The 21,352-nt window shown below is 45.0% G+C and overlaps 1 protein-coding gene across 4 annotated transcripts in view; it reads right to left on the bottom strand.

The window, feature by feature from the left end:
- The window catches only part of NTRK3 (neurotrophic receptor tyrosine kinase 3), a 359,566-nt gene that overhangs the window by 98,988 nt on the left and 239,226 nt on the right, over positions 1-21,352 (bottom strand). The window contains exons 12-13 of one of the 4 annotated variants that reach the window (XM_027766659.1): positions 14,253-14,387; positions 10,150-12,216 (exon numbers count right to left, since the gene is read on the bottom strand). The exons of 2 other annotated variants lie outside the window; for them this stretch is intronic. In XM_027766659.1, coding sequence (XP_027622460.1) covers positions 12,098-12,216; positions 14,253-14,387 — 254 coding nt within the window. In that variant the 3' untranslated portion in view covers positions 10,150-12,097. Of the gene's footprint in view, positions 1-10,149; positions 12,217-14,252; positions 14,388-21,352 lie in introns of those variants that run through there. One more of the 4 variants, XM_027766660.1, reaches the window with a different exon arrangement.

The following is a 21,352-nucleotide window of genomic DNA, read 5'->3' as shown; positions in this document are numbered from 1 at the left end:
TGTGCATTGCTTGCGTTTTACAATTTTTTTTTCATTTCTAAATATAGTGTAACTGGATAGATATAACGCATATGAACAAAAGCTCTTTGGGACATCAATGATTTTTAAAAAGTATAGGGGCCAGCTGGTCGTGCAATGATGGTGCAATGACAGCCAATGCTGGACTCAAGTGGGAAGGTTCTGGGTCTCTCTGTGACCTCTGGGCATGCGCATGCATGCACATATACCCAGGGTCCAGCCAGGCTGAGGTGGGGGATACATTATGAAATGAAGACCAGACCCTCAACAGGGGTGCCTCTCTCTCTCTTTCTCATGAAAAAAATATACAACTGAAAACTTAAAAGGGGTGCCTCTCTCTCTCTTTCTCATGAAAGAAATATACAACTGAAAACTTAAAAAAAAAAATCATTGTTAAGAGTATAAAGGGGTCCCACCAAAAAGTTAAAGAACCACTGCTCTAGAGCAATGATGCTGATCTAATGTTTATTAGGTTGTCAGGAAAGTCAGGACATATTTTTCTATGCAAAAATGCCTCGTGACTTTCCCAAAGACCCAACACATCCTAGAATGTAGAGAGTGGGGCAGAAGCATTTGGGAGGCCTTTCTGTGAGGTAGAGTACATTATGGGTGTAAAAAAGGAGGACATTTTCAGAGTTTTATAACAGGAGTGTCACTGTGACATTTTAACTGCAAAATGTTCTCTAAGCTCTTCAAGGTAGAAAAAAACAGGTTTAGGGGGAAAAAAAGCAACAATATGGGTATTTTCAATAAAAGCAACATACTCTGAGTATAACACTGCTTTTTAGAGGCTTACTCATGATATGATTTGCACCTTAATTAATCTCACCTCACCACCTCCAAACCACCCCAAAGTTAAAAAAAAAATAACCAAGTTGGTTCCATATGTTTGCATCTCAGAGTGTGTCAAAGCATGTCAAAACATCAGGACAGAGACCAAGCGTTTATTTGAATCATTTGTGGAGAGGGAAGAGAGAGCGTGTGAAACTAGTCATTTTAATTTAAGTGCAGTTTGGGAATTGTTACTGGATTTCAATGGCCCACAGAACAAAATCAGGAAATGTTATCAACAAGAAGCATTTTTTCCTTTTATCTTATTCTTCTTCTTTTTTTTTTTTTACATCTAAACAACGTCACTGACTAAAATAAACAGATGAAAGACCCCATTCCCTCTAGCTTTATATCAATCCTTCAATCACTTTTCATTCGCCATTTTAAAGTTTTCTTTATCTTTTTTTTTTTTTTTTTAGGTTGCCAGAGGGTGTGTGCACAACATGGTGAATGAGAGGTAGGGGAAAGAGAAAGTACCCCGTTCAATGGGGCACAGTTGTGAGGCCTTCTCTATTTCTTCATCCTGTCAGGATCTGGGGCTTGCAAACACATGCCTGGCATGTGAGGACTCAACCCATGGCTGGCCATGTAGGATCTAGGTTCCTTTAGCCACCAGGGTACACTTGTTTATTCTCCCCTCACATAATACAGATGTCATTTCTACCCCTCTCCTCACAAATAGCAAGGTGTTTTGAACACCTATCATATGCCCAGCATACCTTTTCAGAGAGGCACAAGACATTGCCTCCATCTTTCAGGTGGAACAACTGAGAGACGAGATTCACCTTCCCAGATCCACTGGGCCAATTGGTCAGTAGGTTCTTAGGCCAAAACCAAGAAGCTTCCCATCCATACTGGAGCAGGGGTCCCGTGAGTCCATGACTGAAGAGGCATGGACAGACGTCAGGGGGCGTAGAAACAGGTGCCTAAGACTTTCAGGGGGAAGATATAACTCCTGCTTTCTACAACAGTCATTTCGTTCTTTTATTTTTGGAGAGGTTTTTAATATAGGATGCGTGTGCTCGCCAGAAAGAGACAGAGAAACAGAAAGCAAGAAATATCCCCTTGGGGGGATGGCCACGCCACAATCCCTTCTCCTCCGTTCTCCTCTCGGGATCTTGGGCACGCACGCAAATGCACCTGGTGTGAGTTTAAGCCACCGGGTCCAGGACTTGAACCACAGTCAACTACATGGGAGTCCAGCAACACAGCCATTACGCCAACTGCTGGTTCCTACAATAGTCATTTCTAAAAATTGCCTCCCCCAACCATATATCAAGGACATAAATTCTCTTAATCAAAATAATAATAAGTAAAATAAATGACTCAAGGAGAGGTCCATAGCATGTCACAACAAGAATAGCTTTACCAGTTCAAGGCTGGGACAGCTAAATCATAGAAAGTAAACTACCATCTTAAGCCTGGCCACTTCTCTTCAGCCTGCTTCCATCTTCTGTGCTATAAATAATTCAGAGTTTTCTTTTTTCTTAAATATCACAAAACCAAGTCGGAATCTTTATGTGAAGGATTCTGCTGTGTCCCTCTCTCCCTCCTTCTCTCCCTCCCTTGCCAGCCCTGGCAAGTCCCTGGAGAATAACCCCTCAAGCTTTAACATTTATTCTTTGACATTTCAGACTATTTGTTAGGCAGAGCTGCCTTCTTGAGATCAAAGTCAGAAAATCCTGCTGCTTGAGAACTCCCGCTTGGCCCTGTCCAGCTGTGACAGAGAGGGTCTGTTAACCCCCAGGCACCTGCCTCCTTCACTGTCCACAGAAATCCACTGATCCTCACCCAGAAGGGCAGCCATCCCTCTCACTCTGCCCACATGATGCACCAACACAGGAGCAGAGAAGAACTGAAAAACCAGATGGCGTCCCCCAGTAGGGAACAATAGGGACTCACTAGAACATAGCATGGGAGTATTTGTCCAGGTAGGGTCTTCTGCATGATGGTCCACAAGCTCTTTATCAACTACTCAGAGACAAATATGGAACAAGGAAAGGTAACTTACCCCAAGTCATTTTGCTAGTAACACTGCTGAAATAGAGATACAGGTCTTCCTTTTTATGTGCCACCGCTAGAAGATGTTACCTCCGCTGGCCTGGGAGGGTAGCCAGACTTAGTGCTGAAGTCTCAAGTTCTTTTATCAAATGACTTACCATTTTCTTCTGAAATACCATAATGGTTTCCTGTTCTTCACAAGAGTATCTACCCACAAAGACCCATCATCTTTTCTAACTCTGTGTAGAGAACAGAAGTGAGCAACGGAGCCTACAGCTGGGTAGAGGTGTTGGGTGTGGTTGTTCCTTAAAATAAGAAGGTGGGTGTCCATGAATAGTCCATGAATATAGTCTGCATGGCTCTTCTTCAAAAGCTTCTGATCACACCATAAGCCAGTGTTTCCTAAAATGTGCATGCTGAGTCTATTGTAGGTGTTAACTGAAGAATGTTCTGTGTTTTTACAATTGGAAACCAGTAAAATAAAAGGGTTTATTTACAGTGGGACTTCTCAGAACCTTTAATAGTATAATGCAAACTGCAAATCTATAAAACTGGCTATGCCACAGGACATTCTCCAAAGTTACCTGGTGGATTCTTGGCATCTCATGAGACTGAAGGAAAATATTGATGCAGTCAATGAGAAGGGGAGTATTTGATCCTTGCAACATATTTTATCAAATTACTACACTAAGAGAAACTAATTTTTGTCTGCAAATTGGGGATTTCAAATTAAGAGAGAACCATACTGGCATCACTGAAGCTTTGCCCAGAAAACCAATTGATTCATGTGGGATACCAGCTGGTCAAGTGATTGACCCAATAAAGTTTTTAAGAAGGCCAAAGACACCATCCTGAAAATGCACAGTGAGGTTATTCTGGTCTTCTTAATTCCCAGGTTGGCCATTTGGTACCAGAGGTATTATGTAGAAATCACCTGTTACGGCAGCAAAAAATGCCAATTGACAGCTGTAAAGATTGAACGATTCCACGAGTCGTATAAACATGGACTCAGAATTTAAATTCTCCCAGGAAAAACATTCTCAGAAAATGTTCCATATTGGCAGTGCTTTTCCTGCTGCCCACTGACTATGGAAAAGAACAGACTTGAGTTTTCACTGGCATACTCTATGTCTGGCTTCTTCTGAACTGTAAGCTCTCAGAGCAGAGTCACCAGAGTGTCACAGATTCTGGCTATGCCCTCCTGGTCAGGTAGAATCTTCAAGGACTAACAACTCATGATAAAAATTGTTCTAAGATTTATGCTCAGGTTCTATGTGATGTGAGTTTTCTCTCCAAATAAACAGCAGTGAATGCTAATATTCTGATTTTTATATAATCATAAAATGGATTTAGTTAGTATCTCGCCTGGGTGGGGCAGAGGATGGGGTCTTCAAAAATCATGGAAAATATGTATTATGAAAAAATTACGCATGGATTTCATTTTTGGGTACCAAAACAAACTTGTACTCTAAGTCCACTTTTTCCATGAAAATTTTGAAGTCTCCCTCATATTCTGAAAGTTTTCTTCTAAGATTCTTTGTGGGATGGCCAAGGGAGAGACTCTACAATGGTTGGCTCATAGGACACAAACTTTAGGGCTCACCTTTGCCCTGACTTTGGATAAAAAGGCCAGAAGTGAGTCTTTGTAGGTTCAGGGTTCTCTTACATTATAGACCTTTTAACTCAAGGACACTTCAGGACATGTGCTCTGGACACTGTCAAGAGACTGGCTGTGTGAAGTAAATATTCCCCTACGTCTATGTAGCTGGTCCCTTTTCTATCCTAGAGAAGTCCATTTGGGGGTCAGATTTCATAACTTTTGGTTAAAAGCTATTGAAAGCCTTGTAGAGTGAAGAACATCACAACACGATTTTAAGACATCATGAGGATAAAAAAATTGACCCAAGCTAGTGTGACCTTCAGAGTAAGAAAGTCAATGGCAGTTCGGAGCCGTGTAAATCAAGTGTCACCTATCACTAGGCATATTTGACTGCAGAGAGGTCACATTAGTCTTTACGGGGGTTATGCCCCTGTCTTTCTCACTTCAGAATGCACTTGGGGACAAGGGAGGGAAGAACATGTCTTTTCAGGGAAATAGGCCACTTGCTGAGGGTTTGTTTTGATGCCATGGAGATAGCATACAGGTGGTGAGAGGAAGGGAAGAGAGCCACAAAGACAAGCTGCTTGCCGTTGTTAGCGACTGAGAGCCTTCAACCTGACTCAGTGAAGTAAGGCTCGGTGGTGTTTCTGAGCAGACATAATGTTCCCATGTCAACTTCGGTGATGCCCCACAGGTCAGGGATTGCACTTCCGGAATGCATAGCTCTGGGCGGCCTCACACCTTGGTCTTCGAACTCTCTCCATGGCTGAGCAGCAGTTCTGACTACCCCCTGAACTCTTGGTTGTTACTTGACATTGTATTGAGACAGAGGGTGAATTGACAACTGCCAATGGTTTTAGCCCTCAGAAAAGTCAACCTTCACTCTTCTTTTTTTATTGCCACATGCCCCAGTCTCCTCCCTTACCCGATTCAGAATCAAGTCCATCTACATCAGCGAGGTCTTGAGTGACTCCCATTAGCAGAGAGTCATGGGAACACAGTGACCCTGAATCACCCAAGGTGCCCCTGGCTCGGCATGGGAAGCTCACACAACTCCTATTTTAAATGCTTGAAAGTCCCACACAGGCTTCAGCTAGGATTTCTCTACAGGCTGTTCTCTGCAAATTTGTCATCCTGCCTTTTTCTCCCTCTAGCCCGAAGAGTCCCAAGTTCCTTCCCAAAGAGGACGCTCCTGGAAGTCCCTAACCAAATCTGTGCCATCATTATCCTCTATGTCCCTGGATCTGTGTCCCACAGAAATTCTCCTGCCTTTGTTTCCTTCTTTCAATGTCAAGTGTTCCTTCCAGTAGGCTTAGCCCCATGGCCTGCCTCCTCCTCCCCATTTCTCACTATCTCCCACACAGAAACAGAGGACGTTTAAGCAGTGCAGGCACATCCACCTGAATGTCAAGGACCACAGGAAAGATGATATACCCCTCTCAGCACACACCCAGGAGAGGAAAAGTGTCCAGGTGGAAAGGGACAAAAATACAAAGAAATCTTAGACCGTATCACCCATGCAGCAAGCTCCTCTCTGAGCATGCAAAGTTTTAATCCCAAGGGAATCTGAGGGTCACATTTTATCCACTGAATTGGAAGAAGTGGAACTAAATCCCTACTCAAATGGGCCTCAGCATCCTGATGGAATTTCCAAGTCACCCAAGAGAGCAGATAAGGGATTCCCCCCCCGCCCCGATCTCTTGCTAGTACACCTTCAACTCACTGTTGGGTTCAGGTAGGGTTGAAGGAGTCTTATTTATTTAGTTCTGAACATAGTAATATCAGATCTAGGCTGAGACTTTCCTGGGAGGTGGGAGGTACAGAGGGTGCTCACAGTAGGATTCCAAAGGCAAAATACAAAACCAGAGCTCTGGAAGGAAACCAAGTGCTGCAAGCAAGCAGCTTCACCCACACCAGCCAGCATCAGAGTGTGAATGTGGTGGGTGGGCTAGAGAAGGGGAGGCGACCTCTAGGCTCTTGCTGGACAATTCAGATGCAAACTGGGCTCCCTAAGATCTCTGCCATCCTGGCTGTTTCCCTGTCTCCTTCACTGTCATGCTTAAGAGATTTTCCTGGGTCCTCCCAAGAGAACCCACAGAGCAGCCCATGTCACCCGTCTGCCACCTCACTCGTCCTCACTGCCATCCTCATGCTTTCAGAGTCATGCTGGCAGCAACATGTGAGTGTCTAGCTGGAGCACAGGAGTTAAGAAACAGTGAAGAAAGGAGCGTTCAGCTCTTTGCTTAATCTGTGTCTGGCTTGGTTCAGAAAGCTATACGACAGTGAAGTCCTCCTGCACTGATCTGCCTGCTCTGTGCTTTCTCTGTGGCATCAAACCCTCCCTCGTTACCTCACTATTGTATCTGAGAAGCTTGATCCTTTGCTCATGCTTAGGTTTGACCTAAAGGAAATGGACTGAGCCAGGGGAGGTGTCACAGCCCAGCACTGTGCTGTGGTCACACCTGTGGCTGGGGAGGTAGAGGTGAAGATGTAGCTGGGAGCGTGGCTGCCTAAAGGAATTCCCACACAAGAGAGACGAGACAAGGAGGTAAGGTCAATTTCCACAGTGAACTTGATTCGTGTCTGTTCCTTGCTTGGGTGGGAATCAAAAGTATGGCTGAGGCTTCACACACCCATAGGTCTCTGAGGTGAAGTGAAGAAAAGGCAGATGGATATGTGTAGCCAGCCAAGGAGCTTTCTTCCACTACCTTCCCATCTGAAATTGCTTCCACTTGCCCAGACCCAGGCAGCCAAAATCACCACCCTGAGGATCCAATTGCTGTCACCCAAAAAGTCCTCTCCAACAACAAAAATGCCATCATTGTCTGGGCATCTTGCCAACTACAAAACAGGTGATTAGCATTAGATCCAAGACTAGCCACTCTTTCAGGGTCACTAAATGCTAGACGTGAATGAGGAAAGAACATTGCAGACATTCTTTTCTAAGAAGTCTTTAAAATCACCTGGTTCAGATAGTTCCAGAAAAAAAGTTAGGGAAACTACCTAGCCCCCAAAGCCACTGAAAATACTTCTTTTTCTCAAAAGTGGGATTAGGAGCTATGACTGTGGGGTCCCTAGGACTGCAACCTTCCAGGAACAGGAGATGGGTCACTTTATGGGCAGCTGATGGCCAAGAGTCCTCTGCAGTCAGGCAGAGTACTGATTGTCCACTTGGTTCTGATAGTTTTGAGCTGTGAACACCAGGGCTGGTTACTGAATCTTTTTGTATCTTGGCTTCCTTGTGGTTAAAATGCATCTGGCTCTAAGTTAAGTGCCTCATGAGACAGACATAGCAATCATTATTATTGCTCCGTGGTGAGCCTATGCTTTGGTTTGGCAACAAGTTCCAGGATCTAGCCAATTAACTCCAGCAAAAGACTTGTGGCCTCTCCAAGGCACTATGCTGAATTCACTGCTCTACAAGACCATAAAGATGCTCTACAAGATCACTCTATGAGCTTTACTATCCAGCACCCCTCAACTATCCCTCCAGAATGAAGATCCCAAGGGCACCTGGCAAGTGTACCATGCTCATGGATTATGTTGGCTGTGAACCGCTGCAGTAAAATCCTATAGGACTGAAATGTAAGCTAAAGTCCAAAAAGCCACTGTACAATCCTGATGGTGAGATTCTAACCCAGAAAAACCCAGAAGATCAGAGTGCTACAACCCTTATTGGTCTTCTGGGTTCCCATGAACTAAAGTCAATACCAGCCGGCAACATTCTGGACTGAGTTGTACTCCAGGTATGTGTTTTGGAAGCTCTGCCTGCCCTAGAGGTTCTGACATTGGGGTAAATGCCATGAGACTTCAATACCAACAGGAAACATGCTTTACAGAGGTCAAGAAATTTAACATCCTTCTCTAGCCTCAGCTGAGTCCTTAGTCTACTAGGAACATTTCTGTGTTCTTTATCATCTACTGCTATGTCTTTCAGACCTCAACTCTGCCCAGATTTTCTGACTTGTAGTATAAGGTCTTTCCTTATGCTTTATAGACAAAATAGAAGCCACTAGCTGAGAACTCCTTCCATTTCTTGCCCTCAAACCTCTCCGTAACTCCACATCCCCATTCTTTCCTCTAGGTTGCCACTATATAAGAAGAGCCCTTCTCCTATGGCAAATGCTGACTCTTCCTCCTATGGGTGCTGTTATATCCCTTCTTTTCAGGAACCGTTTATACTCTTTATTTATTTTCCATGCATTGACAGGCTCTAGGGACTGGAACAAAATATAGCTAAAAATTTCTCCCATATTAAAAATCAAGGTTTTGCCTGGAACCCATACATCCCTTCAAGGCTCCAAGGATAATCTCAACCCTTGGGGAACCCTTGTTCCAACCTTGACTCCTTAGAGCCACTTGGAACAGAAGAGTGAAGAGCTGGGGCCACCCTATTCATGTCACTCAAGAGGACAGGAGCTTCCATTTGGGGTAGGAGTACTCAAACCAAACAGGACATAAATAAAAGACAAAGTTAAATGAGGCTACGTAGAAAAGCACCAACCTAGTCTGGTCACTTCCCTGTCGAACTTCCAACATAAGCTCACCATGTTATTTACTGGTCTCACCTTTATTTATCAAGAGCCAATGCTCTGATAAGTGCTACTGTGACCCGGTGAAGAATGCAAATCCACCCAGAAACCACCCACCTTGCCCCAAGATCCTATTTTCCATGTTTCCTCCATCTTCTGACATACAGAGCTCTAGACAGTGTCCATCCCTCCTAATAGGAAGAGACTTTTAAACCACCCTGATTCACATAGTTTCAGAAAAAAGTCAGGAAAAGTATCTAGCCCCCAAAACCCATGAAGATACTTATTTGTCTCAATATATTTGAGAAGGCATTCCACCTGTCTGGTTGTGACAGGACCCAGGATTCAACAGTGTCAGTTCATCTAAGCATTCTTTTCTCAGTAGGACCCCAAGATTCTTTTCCTCCCCACTCTGGGAGCCTTCATGACAGTTACCATGATAATCTGGATGACCTAAGGGTGTATGTGGAAGTGTGTATTAGGGAGGAGGCATTCCTAGATGACTGATTTATTGTATATATTGTACTCTGTAAGCCTAGAGTACCATCTTTTTCTGACCAAGATCATTTCCCATGACCCATGGGGAAAATAGAAAACCACTCCACCCCAAGGAAAACCTCACTAGGTAGCTGGTACACAACTACAAAGGATCCCCCAGCCCTATTCCCTGACTCTCTTAACACATCAGCTCTGAATAGAAGACCTCTGTGAGTCTTGGCAACTCAGACAACAGAACTGACCTCCAGGCAGCAAGAGAGTAAGGGTTTCAGTGACCCAAGTAGTGTTTGCAGGAATCAGGTTTAAATCTTGCTTTCGCCTATCATGCTGTGTGTCCTTATGTGAATCGTTTAACCTCTCTAAGCTTCTAATTCCTTCTCAATGAGATGAGGAAACACTTCACTGTATGAACCTAACCTATCTGGAGGAGTCTCAATGAAAGCAGCCAATGGAACAGATTGTAAACACCTTCGCAAACAGAACTGAGAAAGGGACTTCTTTAAAAGTGTAATAGTGACATAGGAAAGAAATCCTGTGGGCAGCCTACAATGTCTATGTTTTTTATATTACTTGCAAAATTTCCAAATAAGAAGTCTGATCCAGTCATTTCATTAGAAAATAAAGTGTTTATTAAGAAACTATACACTGAACACTCCTATAAGTCTCTGTGGAAACACAACGCCCCATTGTCATAGCACAAGGTGAAGAAAATGGCAGAATAAAAGATGCTGGAATGGATGGAGCCTGTGAGGCTGGAAATGAGGTAATGATTTACAATAATTAAAAACATCATCCTCAAGCTTACTCCTTAAAGCCACACTCAGGAGGAGGCCCTGGATCCCAGGGGTCAATAGGACGTGATGGGGAACTGATTGACATGGAGCAATGGGAGCAGGATGAGGAGAGCTGGGAGGGGCTGGGTGAACACGCACCTTGAGGCCCTGGAAGGAACCTGAGTTCCCAGGAGATGCTCTGGAAACACAGGTGCCTGGGAGGCTATCCCAGATACTGGGTAAGACCTTGGAAAGCTCCATGTCTTTAAACCCCATGGAGGCATCTGCAGAATCAGGCTGGGTACCTGACATGAAGAAACACCATCCATAGGACCCAAGGAGTAAAACCCTTAAGTGGGAATCTTAACTCCCAAGTAAACTGGCCAAAGGCATAGACTGTACTCTATTGCTATGCATTGCCTTGAACCTTACTGGATTAAACCACCACCATTTTGTCCCAAGAGCTCTTCATGGGAGGCTCCCTGCTCCATGCTCTCCACCACCCAGTAGGCAGCCTATGCTGACTTGGCACACTGGAGGCCCCATGAGTTGGAAGAATGGGGCCAACCAGACACACAGTTGAGTATCAGCAAGTCTGGGAGAGATTCAGGCCCTACAAATATGCCTTTCCTATCAAAGCAAGGGAAAGTCATCCCTCTCCCCAGTGGATCAAGTTGAAAATGGGGGAAACAACCCCCTCTTTAGGAGAGGGTGGCCATGGAGTAAGGCATGAGTCAAAGCAAGCAAAGTAAACACATATATTGACCAGAGATCAGGTGACACTTCCATTGGTGCCATGAGAGGGGCTGGAGGAGGCCAAGTTTTACTTCTCTTCCCCTTCAGTTCATCTTGACCTTGAAATGGTGATTCCATTGGGTTCCAAAAGTTCTGAGTCAAGAATAAATGGAAATAGGGGAAGAGAGCCCATTCCAGGATCATGGACTAGCAGAAAGGGCCTTGGTCCCTGCTTCCCTTGGTCCCTGGTGGTCCTAGGAGAATGGCCAATTCACAGGCAAGACCTTCTGCAGCCAAAGCTCATCAAAATGGCAGATCTAGGGGCCAAGGAGGAGCCTGGAGTAACTCTCCTTTCCAAGGAGTTTTCTAACATTGCACTCAACTTGAGCCGATCCCGAGAGAAGAGGAAGTAGGGGCAAATGTGCCCCCCAAAAAGTAAGGTTTTCTTCACCAAAAAAAAAAAAAAAAAGAAAAAGAAAAAGACAAGTGATTAGCTTCCATTCTTTCGTCTGAGACCTAATCTGGTGCCAACACTTGGACCTGGCTCCCCTCCTCCTACAGCGCCATGCCGTCTCTGCCTCTGCTTAGGTGCTCTCGTGACTCTTCCCCACTGGACGCTGCAGGGCGATGAGGTCACTAAGAGGACAGCACAGTATCCTAGGGAGAGCCAGGGGACCCCACACTTCCGAGCAGGAAAAGTGAGGCTGGAGCAAGCTGGACTTCATCAAGCTCTCTCCTGGTGGTTGGGTTGTTTTTGTAAAGCAAGAAAATGGCTAGCGTGTTTAAAAGATGGCTCCTGGTGCACGGGTTTTTAATACTTTTTTATTGGCTCTAAAGGTGGTGGCAGGAGCTGCCTCAGAGGCCAGAAAAAAAGGAGCACAGTGATGATTGGAGGGAAGGGGCAGCCCTGCCAGTGGTGGATGGGGACAAACACCCATCTTGGTGGTAGAAAAGGGTGCGGGGGCACCGGCGGCTCATGCAGTTTCTACTCAGCATCCCCAATCCAAAAACAACAACGCCTAGAGCTTCCAACCTCTCAGAGGGCCCAGCCTACCAAGGTGACATCAGAACAAGGAGGCTTAAAAGGAGTTTTTGTTTTTTGTTTTTTTTTAAAAGCCATGACGTCCTTTGCTGAAATAAACATTGACATCCTCAACATAGATGCCATGGTTAAGAGGCTTGGAATGTCCGGGAAGGCTTATTGGATTCAACATAATTTCTCTGAAACCTATAAAAAACAAAAAGAAAAAAAAAACAGAAAAACAGAAAAAAGCAAAATAAAGTAAAAACCAAAACCCCCAAAGAAGATCAAAATTAGGAGGGGAAATAGAGAGGGAGCTTGAACAGGGAAGAATCAGAGATGTGGATATAGATATATTGGAAATCGCCAAATAAATGGTCACGAAAGGGAAGGATAGGAGGGGGAATTAACATAAAACCAAGCATGGTCAGAAACACTGGAAACACTCTATTTTGCTGCGGCCTCCACTGAACCGAGGAAGGGAAGTGAGCAAAAACTCTTGGGAGGGTGTGGCCTTGGGTTGTCACAGAAAAGGAGGAGCAGTCTCATCTATGTGGGTCTCAGTCTTCTATCCCATTTGGGAAGAAGCCCCCTGATCATGGGGAGGTGGGAGAAGGGGCACAGTACATGCTAGAGTCGCTAAAGAGCTAGGGGACAGGAACTGGCTGTGCTTTCCCAGAATTTACATTCTTTCTAGGCATTGGGTTGTTGGAAAAGTCACGACGCATTTTTTTTTTTTTTTTTGCAGAGAAAAACATAGAAAAATATGCATGACTTTTCTGACAACTCAGTATCAGAGAAGCTTTCCTAATTCTGCAAGCTAAAAGTTCATAGACCACTTTTGACCACACCCATAGGTGGGGTTACTAAACTTCTCAGTCTCTAAGCTCTTCCTCATTGACCTTTTCACCTCCTCTCACCACATCAGTGGAAAGTTTAGGAAATGATGGCTGATGGTCTTAGCCTTCCCATAAGTCCAAGTCTTGTGGGAAATGCAAACACTCTGGAGAAGTAACACTGGTGGCCAACAAGCCACGGGCTGCCTCAAGCATGGACATCCATGGTGGCTCAGTTCCAATTCCAGCCATGGACAGAACTAGGATGCCCAGATAAATGAGTGTTCCTGATCTAATCTGCAGAAAGAAGTTGTTCAATCAACTCCAGACTTAAAACATGTCTGTAAGGAGTGGGGAGGGGGGGGCAATATGTGGCGTAATGGTAAAGGTGCTGAACTACCACATGGTTGACTGTGGTTCAAGTCTCAGACCTGGGGGCTTAAAACTAATGTGTGGAAATGCTCAAAATCCCAAGAGAAAAATGGAGAAGGGATTGAAGCATGGCCATCCACCCATGAGGGTGAGTTCTCTTTCTCTCTGTTTCTCTGTCGCTCCAGAGAGTGCATGTGCCCTATAGCAAAACTCCTTCCCTTTAAAAATAAAAAGTGTGTATGTGTGTATTGAAGGAATGGAGTGGGAGGGGGCAGATACGTAAAAAGAACAAACCTATCTTTTCATAAAACCTATGTGCAGGCATATGAAGGGTGCATTGGGCCACTGGGTATTGAAGGCATGATGGGGAGAGACTGAAACAGGATTCATTTCACTGAAGGTTTCCCCTGAATCTGCCCAGAATGTGTTATGATCAAAAGTGTTGACTTAGTTTGAGTGTAGGGACCCCTCCCTCTACAGAGAGTGGGGTCTGATGTGTGAAGATAGAGGGAACTTTCCTTGCCATTGTGCTTAGAGGGAGGCTCAGTTTTGAAATGAGATGTTTCTGATAGAGTTTCCTTGTAGTGACCCTGAGGAAGGGCTCTCTAGGGCCTACGGGGTAAGAGAAGGAAGGCCATTGGAGTGGGCAGGCAACTGAGAAGTTTCTGACTGAGAGGTCTGTTTCTCTCCAGGCCACGATCCCACTCTTGCTTCTTCCTGGAAGACCAGGACCACAGTGAGCACTGAGAAATGGATATATGGGAAGGCTGATGATGGGCAAATACACACTTGCCCACTAGAGGCCCATGGACCCCCATGTCTAACTTCTTCTTCCACTCCTCTTCTAGATCTTGTGACATTTCTTCCCCTAGAAGAGACTCCTCTACTCTAAGGGATTTTAGTATCAATCCTACACTGGATTGCTAGTCAGATCTGAGACACAGGGAGGGTTGATGACTCTTCAAGTCTTAAGACCAAGCTTGGTAGGGGGTGGGGCCTTTACTGCACACAAAGATGTCAAAGGAGGAAACTCACCATGTGACCTTGGATAAGACACATCCCCACTCTGGACCTCGGGCTCCTCATATATATAGTGAGTTGATGGGACTAGATGATCTCTATTGTCCTTCAAGTTTAATATCCCATGATTGTCTATGTTTGAAAAGACCCCTGGCAGAAGAGGCAGACACGAGGGGATTAATGATCAGTATTGAGCCCCAAGTATAAAAACATGGGGGAAAATGGTCTTAAGTGCACAAGCCACAAACAGGAACCCAGGAGTTTCTGGCTCCTGTACCTGGCTTGTTTTAGGCACACGATCTAGGTCCATGATCCTCTGAGAGTGTACAGCGGCATTATAGAACTGGTACAAGCCGGAATCAGGGAAGAAAAATTCACCATCATCATCAACTCCTTCTGACCCTTCTCACATGGCGCCTGCCCACTGCATCTGCCTTCTTGGGCCTGAACATCCCCAAATTGTGCCCGCCCCTGTTATTCTTGAGTCTAGAAGGATGATTCTTATGACTTGGGAGATGACCTTGTTGGACCTAAGACTGCTTGCTGACTCCTTTCTCCTATAGAGTAAGTTCAGTGAATCTCTAAGAGGGGAGGAACATGACAAGGTGGGGAGGGGGAGATGATGAGGAGATGAGAGGGGCTGGTGGTGTTTGGTTCCTTAAAACCTTTCTTGCCTTTGTTAGGGTATAAACTTTTGGAAGAACAGAGCTATTGTACAATGGAGACCCGAGGACTGCAACTCCTATGAAAGGGATGTCATTTAGCTCCTGGAAGCGCCTCTTCACTGGAGGCCATGCAGCACCCATGGGTCCGAGAAGGCTCCATGTCCGATCCATTAAGGACCACAGCCAGCCCCGCCTAAGTCTCTGCCAAGGTCCCTGAAGCTGCTTTCGTGCGCATGAGCCTTTTCCCATATGAGCTGGGATCTGAAGTTTGTTTTCTCTGGAACTCTCTCCCAGGTGGAGCCTTTCCAAGATTCTAAAAGCCGAAGCCTGATAGCATAAGAGGCACGGCTCCAAAATCCTCCATTCCTCCCCCTCTTCCTCGGAACAACCCCAGAGCAGGAAGGAAAAGGCATTTTCTGGGGGAAGGGTAGGGAAGACCAGGACCACAATGGGTACTGGGAAATGGATATACAAGAGGAGCTACGACGGGCAGGTACACACACAAAGAAAGCCTTGCCCACTAGCGGCCCATGGACCGCCATGGCTACCCTTTTCCTCCATCTGTCAACAGCTTTCCCCAAAGACATCCAGCACAAAGGTACTTGCAGGCCCCTGTAATTCAGAACAGAGCCTGGTCTTCAGGGATTGTCTAAGGATACGTTTCCTGAGAAGCAAGCCAGAGACTCTGGGATCATTTTAGGACTGGGAAGAGGCTGTAAAGGAAGACGTCAGGGGAGAAGGGGCGCTGAGCACCCATAGGATTGGTTGAGAAGTGTTAGGGCTGATCCCACTGAGCCAAGAGCAGGTTAAATCTTTCCAGGCAAGTCCTTTATATTCACTGCAGCAAGAAAAGGCCAGTTCTCATGGTTGTGTGACGCCAAAGGGCGCCTAAAGTTCTAAAACCTCTCTGCTTTTCTGATAACCTTTCAGACTAATCATTTTGCCCTTCCTGGGGTTTCATCCCTACATTTGGCTTTGGGATTCTACTGGCTTTCTAGTCCCTGCCAGTGAGAAAAATTTCCCTGCACCTTCTGTCCGCCATCTCCAGTACACTTTGGGTTCTCAAAGGCCTCCCTGTCTCTGCTTCTTCCTTCGCTCTCTGACATGACAACATTATAATCGAACTCTATAAAGTGCTTCATGGTACAGCCTTGATAAAAAGACCCACTACCAAACAGAGCTCCACTGGATTAGTTTCAAACATTCTCTCTTCCAAGTATCTGTTTATCACCTTAAGGGTGCTGCGTCACAGTGACGCTTAGCACTCTATAGTCTGGGATGGGCTGAAATATACCAGAGTCCTCATGCTGAGGTTGTGGATGGCTTACTCATGGGAAACCAGAGACATGGCTACTCAGGTGGGAGGCTACTCAGCATGGCATCCTCGCCATGACCATCCCACCTTTTCCCAAGGGTGTCAAAAGGGATGACATTTCTGAACCATGCTGCAAGGTAAGGCAAGGGATGAAGAAGGGATCTCCCTAGCAATGCCTGGCTGTAACAATCCTGCTGTCAGACATACCACCGATCACCCTGGAGCCCAAAGAGCTATAGAGGTAAGTGACAGTGACGCACACTGCCTACAATTAGTCCATGATCCTCTAGCATCCTTAAGAGGGGGAGATGAACTCCATTTGACAAGAGAGAAAACTGCCTCCATAACAAGAGAAGCCAACCCCACGTTCTCTTTATGACAGAGCCTGAATTCAAGCCCAGCTCTTCCTAACTCCCAAGTCCTTGTAATGAACTACTTTGCAATGTGGTTTCCATTTGTTGGAAACCTCTATCTAGGCAAAGGAGGTGAAGGAAAGAGGAATAGAGACATTCCCTAGGGAAGGCAAAGCTATACATCCAGCCCCTTCAGCAAGCTCTGGACTTCTGTCACTAATAACTCCCCTAATGGCAGAGATATACAGTCCCATGCCCACTACTCCCTTCTCCAGACGAGCCCTGGAGGTCTCTCTCCCAAGGTGATGTCATTGTCTGTACTCCCTACCTTTGACAGCTACAACCCTCACCATAGCACTTGGAAAGTACTGGGACCTTATAAGCAAGGCATGCCAAACTCTGCCTAGACACTGACTCCTTCGTTTTGATGTTACTTCTAGAGGCTAGCCAAGGAAGGATGAAAATGGTCTCGTAAACGAGAGGGAGTAATGCATCTAGAGAGAAAAGCAAGTCTTCTGAGAATACCCCTGAGAAGCCAAGCATGGTACCCAGGAAAGCTCTCTTCCCAGACCGTCCCTGGGGCTACCGTGTGAACAAGGCAGAAAGGAACACATTGTGTGGGAGAAAAGCTCTTTCATAGACACACATCTCTCATTGTATTTCCTGCCTGTGTGGTGGCCCTGTCAAGGTCATGGGAAGGTGGTTACCAAGAAGTCCTAAAGGTCCTTGGAAAAAGGCTATCAGTGCTTTGTTCTATAAGACAGCCTCTTGGTATAGCAATTGCTTTTTTGAATGTAAGCTCTTCTTCTGCCACTAGATGCAATAAAAGGTACCAGCTCAGGTGAGAACAAATGTCTATGCTTAGCAGCTACAAACTAAGTTGCTTAAAAATCTCAGATCTCAGGGCCAGCAGGTGGCATAGTGGTTAAGGTGCTGGACTCCCACATGGCCAACCATGGTTTGAGTCCCAGATCTGGAAACTTGAAATTCACACCAGGTGTGTGTACATGTGTGCCCAAAATCCCAAGAGAATGGAGGAGAAGGGATTGCAGTGTGATCATCCCACCAGGGGGTGATTTCTTGCTTTCTGTCTCACAGTCTCACTCTGTCTCCCCAGCAAGCTCACATACCCTATAGCGAAAATCTCTCAAAAATAAATAAATAAATCCCCAAAAAACAAACAAACAAAAAATTAAAAAAAAAAAACAATCTCAGATTTATTCTATTATTATGAGGTTGGAAACCTAACTCAAAGGCCACATCTAACCCTAGGCTGTATCTTCTCTCTTTCAACAGATATGGTAGTTTTAGAACATTTTTATTTAGTTACTGACATTTAAAACTTGAGAGATCTCATACTTAAAATATCCCCATTTCTAGCTACCTTTGAGATTTCACGTGTCCTGGCGACATTTCTGCACAGGGATACTCAGCCAGAGCAGAGTCGGTCACTCAGTTGAGACAAGGTGTATATTCTCCATTTTGCCATGTTCCGCACCACTCCCTACTATCCTCTACCCCTCTTCACTTATTTACAAGACCTTCAGGGTTTATCCTCACATCTGAATTGAAACTTTACAATACACAATAGGCTTCGTGTGTGAAGTTACAAGCCGTGCATTAAAGACTAGGAATGCAATCTCAGGAAGTCTCATCAACCATCCCTATAAAACCAAAACTTAGGAGACCAGCAGATGGCGTAACATTTACGTCACTGGACTCCCATGTAGTTGACTATGGTTCAAGTGCTAGACCTGGCGGCTTAAAACTCACACTGGGCGTGTGTGTGTGTGTGTGTGTGTGTGTGCGCGCGCACACGCCCAAAATCCCAAGAAGAGAATGGAGAAGGGATTGTGACATGGCCATTCCCCCGCCCCGGAGGGTGGGGGGTGGGGAGGGGATGTCTTTCTGTCTTTCTGTCTTTCTGTCTCTCTGGTGAGTGTGCACAAATCTCTCTTAAAAACAAAACAAAACAAACTTAGACTCCTCTGTTCATGTTTAACAATGAAAAAGAAATGGCTGGAAATCTATAGCAGAGGGACAAACCTACCTCGGAAAGGGGAGAACACTCCGGAACTGAACTGTAAGGGTAAAGGGTCCAGTGTAGTCAGAAATCAGGTTCCCAACAAGAAAAACTCCTGGGCCCCCTGGAAATCTGCTGCTAGGACAGAAGGTGGCACTCATATCACCAGCTGGCTGGAACTTCCACATTACCTGCCATGCAGAAGGTCACTGAAGGCCATCTAGTAGGACTTTTTTTTTCTTTTTAAGAGGTTTTTGTTATAGGGCATGTGCACTTACCAAAGAGAGAGGCAGAGACAGTGAGAGAGAAAATGAGAAATCATCCCCCAAGGGGATGACCATGATGAATCCTTCTCCTCTACTCTCCTTCTGGGATCTTGGGCATGCACGCATACGTGCCTGGTATGATTTTCAAGCCACCCGGTCTGGGACTTGAACTGTGGTCAGTCATGTGGGAGTCCAGCGATGTAACCACTACACTATCTGCTTGCCCCTAGCAGGACTTTTAATACTGCTGGTATAGTCCATGGAGCATCATCTGATGCAAAGTATTACATGTTACAGAGGGTTCTATAGGATACTGACATGCTCGGAGCTGAAATGTCCCTGTTGCATACCCGGTGGCTGAGAGTATCGAACTGAGATCCCCAGCTTTAATGTAGGGGATTCTTCCTGGAAAGCCAGGTTGATCCTACTAAGAAAGTGAGTGATGAGACCACTGGCCTACTAGGCAGTGTGGCTAACCCAGTTCCACCTGTGGGTAGACATTCAGAGGGAGGGGACTGAGGCCTCAGGATCCCAGATATTTGACTTATGGAATCATGGCCCTGGGAAGTCACAGTGGGAGGGTGTGTCCATGGCTGGGTGAGAGAAAAGGGCATGAAACACTGAGATTCTCAGCAAAAAGCCAGAAAGGAGTCTTAGAGGTGATCAAAACTCATCCCTGATGGGTTTCAAGCTCTCACTCAAAAGAGGGAGGATGTGCCAGGAGGCTTCACCTTTGGCATCACAAAGACCATCACAACAGTAAGTTAATCTTGGCTTAAAGGAGTGAAATGTTAGTTTCAAATAAAGTAAAACCCCTTTCACTGGTTAACCGAACGAAGTGACCTGCTGGAATCAAAACACTCCCTAAGCCAGGCAGTAATATCAGTCACGTGGCAAACTGCTCTACCATTCTCAGTCATCACTATTTAAAAGACTCTTTGTGGAATCAGCAGGTGGTGTGGTAGTTAAGGCACTGGACTCCCACATGGCTGACCAAGGTACAAGTCCCAGGCCCAGAGGCTTGAAATATGTCTGGTGCGTGTGCGTGCATGCCCCAAATCCCGAGAGGAGAATAGAGGAGAAGGGACTGCAGTGTGGCCATCCCTCCTTTCTCTGTGTCTCTCCAGCGAGCATATGCACCCTAGAGAAAAACTCTCTCTCTAAAACAAAAGACAATATGTAATAGCTATGCATCTATATTCTCGCTTAACTGAGAGAGAGAGAGACCTTCCAGTATTAATAATCCATTTGCATTCCTTTTCTTGCACTTCCAATATCTATCTTTATTTTCAGCATTTTTTTTCTCTCTTTGATTCTTTTGACTCTTTTCAAATGTTCAAAATATCAGAAAAGCATAGAAGATATAAAAACTCTAAGCCCACCACCAAGCTCTAACGATTTATAAGACTGGGTTATTAGAAAAGTCATGACATATTTTTCTATGTTTTTCTATGCATCAATGTGTCATGACTTTTCCAACCACCCAATATGTTGATATCTTCTTTTTAAAGGTTTGTATAAGGAATTCAGTCCAGCAATGACTGAGCCTATGGGAGCCACACGAGACCCTGTTTTTCCTCTTATGGCTCACCAGAGGTAACTGCTACTCTGAAGCAGTGCATTCTCATTGCCAGACATCTTGCAATAATTACGTTGCTCGTGCATGTATCCATAACCAAATTATAGTATTGTTTTGCTTGAGTTTAAACTTTAAAAAAGAGATGTTCTCAGGTAGCCAAAGTGGTCAAGGGAGTCAGATCCCCACACAGCCGATGGTTGTTAGAATCCTGGCCCTGGCAGCATGAAAAATCACACCAGGGCGCATGTATGTGTGTGCGCCCCAAATCCCCACCAGTTGGAGAAATGAAGGAGAAGGAATTGCACCATGACCGCATGTTCTTCCTTCCTCTCTCTCTCTAGTGAGGACATACCACTCCAGGCAATGGGGAAAAAAAAAAGTTTTCTCCATTTATCTATACACGGATGCATGTCGCTCTTATTCATTAATTGTAACTGATGGAGTCCACTGTCTGAATACAGCACAAATTCTTTGTCTGTTCTACCAACTGACACTGTTTCTATTTTCTCATTATTCCAAAAAAAGTTACAGTAAATATTATTACACAAGTCTCTTTATGCACATGTGGGAGACGCTCTCAAGAGGAGTGGTTGGCAAACTCTTTCTATAAAGGGCCAGACAGAAAATATTTTAGGTTTTACAAACCTTACTGTCTCTGCTGCCACTGAAGTCTGCCACTGCGGTCCTAGCCATAGTCAACACAGAAACAAATAAGCAGATTCCAATAAAACCCATTGATAAAAATGGGTAGGAGCCAGATTTGGCTGTTAGCTTATAGGTCAGTTTGCTGACTTTGCTCTTGAGCCTTCACTTTTCTTTTTCTTTTCTTTTCTTTTTTTTCTTTTTTTTTTTTTTTTTGTTTTTTTTGTTTTTTTTTTTTGTATTTGGGTGTTTTTTATGGGAGTTTTTTTCCG

Source organism: Tupaia chinensis, unplaced genomic scaffold (genome assembly GCF_000334495.1).
Source record: "Tupaia chinensis unplaced genomic scaffold, TupChi_1.0 Scaffold143616_1, whole genome shotgun sequence".
In the NCBI taxonomy this organism is placed as follows: Eukaryota; Metazoa; Chordata; class Mammalia; order Scandentia; family Tupaiidae; genus Tupaia; species Tupaia belangeri.
Note: the sequence above shows the minus strand (reverse complement) of the source record. Positions and strands in the feature narration are given on the sequence as shown.